The sequence below is a fragment of the Papaver somniferum genome, unplaced genomic scaffold (genome assembly GCF_003573695.1).
Source record: "Papaver somniferum cultivar HN1 unplaced genomic scaffold, ASM357369v1 unplaced-scaffold_107, whole genome shotgun sequence".
Taxonomy (NCBI): domain Eukaryota; kingdom Viridiplantae; phylum Streptophyta; class Magnoliopsida; order Ranunculales; family Papaveraceae; genus Papaver; species Papaver somniferum.
Window position 1 is genome coordinate 5,497,302 of NW_020619603.1, and position 4,318 is coordinate 5,501,619.

The following is a 4,318-nucleotide window of genomic DNA, read 5'->3' on the forward strand; positions in this document are numbered from 1 at the left end:
AATGGGGGAACTGACATGTTAACATGTTAATTAAGTTGGAATCTAGACCGGGAACCCTGTTTGTCTAGACCGGAAGGGCGGATAAACTTGAGAAATTCATAGACAAATCAGCTGTAAAGCTGGGACTGTATATTGGAGATGAAAAAAACACTCACTATTTAGACAAACAATGAATGAACAACAAATTTAGGAGAGAGGAATTTTAAAAAATGCATAAAAAAACCTGGCATTTTTAGAGGCGACCCCGAAAGAATTAGGGCGGCATAAAAAGACAAAAAATGTCACCCAAACGTAAAATGTAGCCATCCCTTATCTCCCGTTTTTTTTAATGGCCAAACTACCCTTTACAATCGGTAAATATTTCACAATCGGGAAGTTAATCCATAATCGGGAGTCAATTTAGTTTATATAACTTCCGAATATAAAGTATCCCAAAAAAAAAACCCTATATATTTTGAATTTTGATTATCCTATAATCGGTAGTAAAAAAATTTATCTTGACTCCCCATTAAAGTAGACATTTGGCTAAAATGCTACCATCATAATCGGCAGTCAAGGTAGTTCATATAACTACCGAATATAGAGTTACTCCAAAATGTGATTTTGCCAAAATCATCTATTTTTTGAATTTTGGTTAGCCTATAGTCGGTAGTAGATGAAGTAAAATCCTGACTTCTGATTGTACAGTGGCTCTCTTTGCAAATATTTAACCATATTCGGTAGTCAAAATAGTTTATATAACTACCGAATTCAGAGTTAGTCCCAAAATGAGATTTTACAAAAATCTTTTTTTTTAGAATTTTGATTGAGCCTATAATCGGTAGTAAATTAATTTATCATTAACTTATGCTTAATAGTAGCCCCAAATACGCATGTAGCACAAATTCATATCAATCGGTAGTATCTTTGTGTTACTTAACTACCGATTTAATATTACCAATCGGATACAAAATAACTTCCGATTACGGAAGGGCATCAACGTATTATTCTATCTTTTGGACATCTCTTAACCTTGGCTATGGATTGGGAATAAAAAAGTTTCCCCTAATTCTTTCGGGATCGCCCCTAAAAATGCCAGGTAAAAAAACTGTAGGGAGGACTAACCAAGTCACAAATGTACATAGCCAAAATCTATTTTAGGGTTTAGACCACAGCTGGAGCACCCAACAATCTAGGGTGCCAAGTTTTTCAATGAAGTGCAATTACAAACTTTAACTTGAACCAAGATTGCAAAAATATCAATCTGACATCCCACAGAAAAGAAAAAATATTGTGAAAAAATATAAGCCAGAATATTTTGCGGAGATTCCCAAATAACGTGTTAGTATCGATTGTAAGCTTCCTGACCAGCCAATAATGGTCCAGTTCTGGCTTGAAATGAAGTAAATATTACCTAGTACTTTAGACGACCAATTATAGAGCTTATTGACGTTTTATTTTCTGCATTAATGGAGAAGTTTACTAGCAATGCTGATAAAGAGACTAACCCGTGAAGCCATATGTAAAGCATTGATATGATGATTATCATTAAAATTAAGAGCATTAATAGAACCAAAATTGAAAACATTAAACAGAAGATATCAAGCTAGTAGATGTAACGCCCCACCTAAACGCAATTGGACTCTTCACAGCATGAACTCCATCATACCATTCAATCGACCCGAATGCCTCTTTCGTCATGTCCACATCCGTTAGCCTTGATTCGAATGTGATTTCATAAGACAAACTCGTCTTATCCTCACTAAACACTAACTTGGTTGGGGACACACTAATCTTAACAAATGGTGTTCGAGATCTAATTTTAAGTTTGTAAACTGCATTCACTGAACTTCCAACGTTCTTAACCACTCTCTTATACTTAACCATATCAGAACCAGATTTGAAAACAACAGAAAATGATGGATAGTTAAGGTTACCCGGATTAGATAGCCCGATCGATTTGCAATCAACCTTCCTATCCTTGACAAAAACTGAAATCTGTTTCGCATCATAACCAATGGAGCATAAGAATGCTTCGTAATCACTTGGAACAATATCGTATACCAAGCCCGGATTTAGAGCTCGGTTCGGATCCACATGGCCAGACCCATGTTGGAATGGTGTTGAAATGTTGCCTGTACCAAGATCAGTAATATACTTGCCTGAATTGTCAACATTATAAGCAGTAGTCATTAGAGCAGATCGGATTGCAGCCGGAGACCACTTAGGATAAGTTTTTCGAAGCAACGCAGCCAAGCCGCTCACATGAGGGCATGCCATTGATGTACCTGACATTAATGCGAACTCTTCCGAAGTTGTTGGGTCTGCACCATATCCGGTATTAGCAGCCAAGATTTCTACCCCTGGTGCAATCACATCTGGTTTAAGAATCTCTGGTGTTATTCTATTGGGGCCACGGCTAGAAAAGAATGCAACCTTTGGAGCAGGGGACGACGAAGAACCAATTGCAGTTCCTCGGAATTTTATTGTAGCGCTTGGATTTTGACCATGTGAATGCTTATTGAGATACTCTATGATCTTATCACCGGAGGTGCGACTTACTATAGCTGCTGGAACAGGATAAGGTTCGGCAATCAATTCCTCCCCATTTCCGATGAGAATCATTCCTGCACCACCAACATTTTTAATAAAAGTCCCTTTGTCCTCTCCTGAAATTCCACCTACATCACAGATGACAATTTTACCAGCAACTGCTGTAGAATCTAATGAACCTTCTACGCAGTATCGGCTTTGAGGATGATCGCCAGCCGCATATACAACTTGCATGTAAGTGTCGTCCGGTGTTGCATCTCCAGAGTACAGTGAAGCGCCAGGAAGTACTTGACCATCGCCTAAAATTACATCCGCAGGGAATTCTCTATCAATTGTGGATGCTCCAACAGACAACATCCACGGTGCAAGATTAACTGCAGTATTTGGGGCAGGTCCTGAGTTTCCAGGTGCATTAGAAACCAAAATTCCTTTCTCCATAGCCGCAAAGGCTCCGATCGCAATCACATTTTGATAATATTGAAGAGTGTCATCCTGAACACCAAATGATAAAGACATCACGTCAACTCCGTCTTCAACAGCTTTATCCATGCCAGCTACAATATCAGAATCAACGATTCCAGCTGTGCTCCATCCAATCTTGTAAGACGCAATTCTAGCTTTAGTTGCAATACCTCTGGCTTCTCCAACAGCATATTTACGAAACCCTGCATTCTTAACAGCAGATCCAGCCGCAGTTGAAGCACAATGTGTTCCATGTCCAAATGTGTCTCTAGGGGATCTCGATTCAGTACCGTTTGCATCGATCATGTGTCCTATCCTTGCTTCAATACCTTTGTAAAATGCTCGTGCACCAATTATCTTCCGGTTACAAGACGTCTCCGGAAAATCCGGTCCTGTTTCACAAGTACCTTTCCATCTTTTGGGTACAGGACCCAAACCAGAATCGTTAAAACTCTGTCGTTCCGGCCAGATTCCGGAATCCAAGACACCGATAATGACGTCATCCCCGTAACCGGAGTTATGCCAAAGACCAAAATGATCACCACTAAGACCTAAGAACTGAGGAGTATGAGTAGTATAGAATTGGTGAGTACGCTCAGGGATGACTGAGACAATCCCCGGTCGACTCTCAAGATGTGAAGCTTCATATGGTGTTAATCTTGCTGCAAAACCATGAATAGCGTGGTTATAAGTGTAAATGATTTCTCGAGATGGTCGACCATTATCTGACGATGATGATATTGACAGTGGAAGAGAATGGAGGGTTGCGGTATACCAATCTTCATGAGAACTAAAGACTGGTGGCTTCTCCGATTTCACAACGTGTATTATGAAAGTTGTTGGTTGCTCATCTTCATGAGAAAATGAAATTGCAGGGATGATCAATAGAGTGACAAACGAAAAGAAAAGTATCCATGATGAGGTACTTCTCATTGACATTTTTGTTTGATCTTTCTTTGCTGATACCGGCCTATATATAATTAAGAAACACTTATCACGAGCCAAATGCATATACTCCAAAATGCCATTGGTTTCCGTTAAAAAAACATAAGATTAATCTCATAATCTGCGCCGATATGATTAATAAACTCATTGGGACATGTACATGGCAGTATGATCCTAGAATCATGGACTGTAATCTAATTTTCTGATGCTTCCTGCAAGATATGTATAGATTTTGCTCATGCATACTAAAAATAATGCCATCAATGTGCAATATTTTTTTCTCCCGACAATGATCCAGCAATGTGGAGTATACCCCAGATGATAAAAACCTCAAAAAACTGTGCATTCAACTTTCACTGTACTATACGCCATTATAAAC

At 38.9% G+C, this 4,318-nt stretch overlaps 1 protein-coding gene across 1 annotated transcript; it reads right to left on the minus strand.

The window, feature by feature from the left end:
* Window positions 1-1,509: 1,509 nt before the first annotated feature.
* LOC113327939 (subtilisin-like protease SBT1.4) lies at window positions 1,510-3,933 on the minus strand. The gene has a single exon (XM_026575047.1). The coding sequence runs from the start codon at window positions 3,931-3,933 to the stop codon at window positions 1,567-1,569; it is 2,367 nt and encodes a 788-aa protein (XP_026430832.1). The 3' UTR covers window positions 1,510-1,566.
* Window positions 3,934-4,318: the final 385 nt, after the last annotated feature.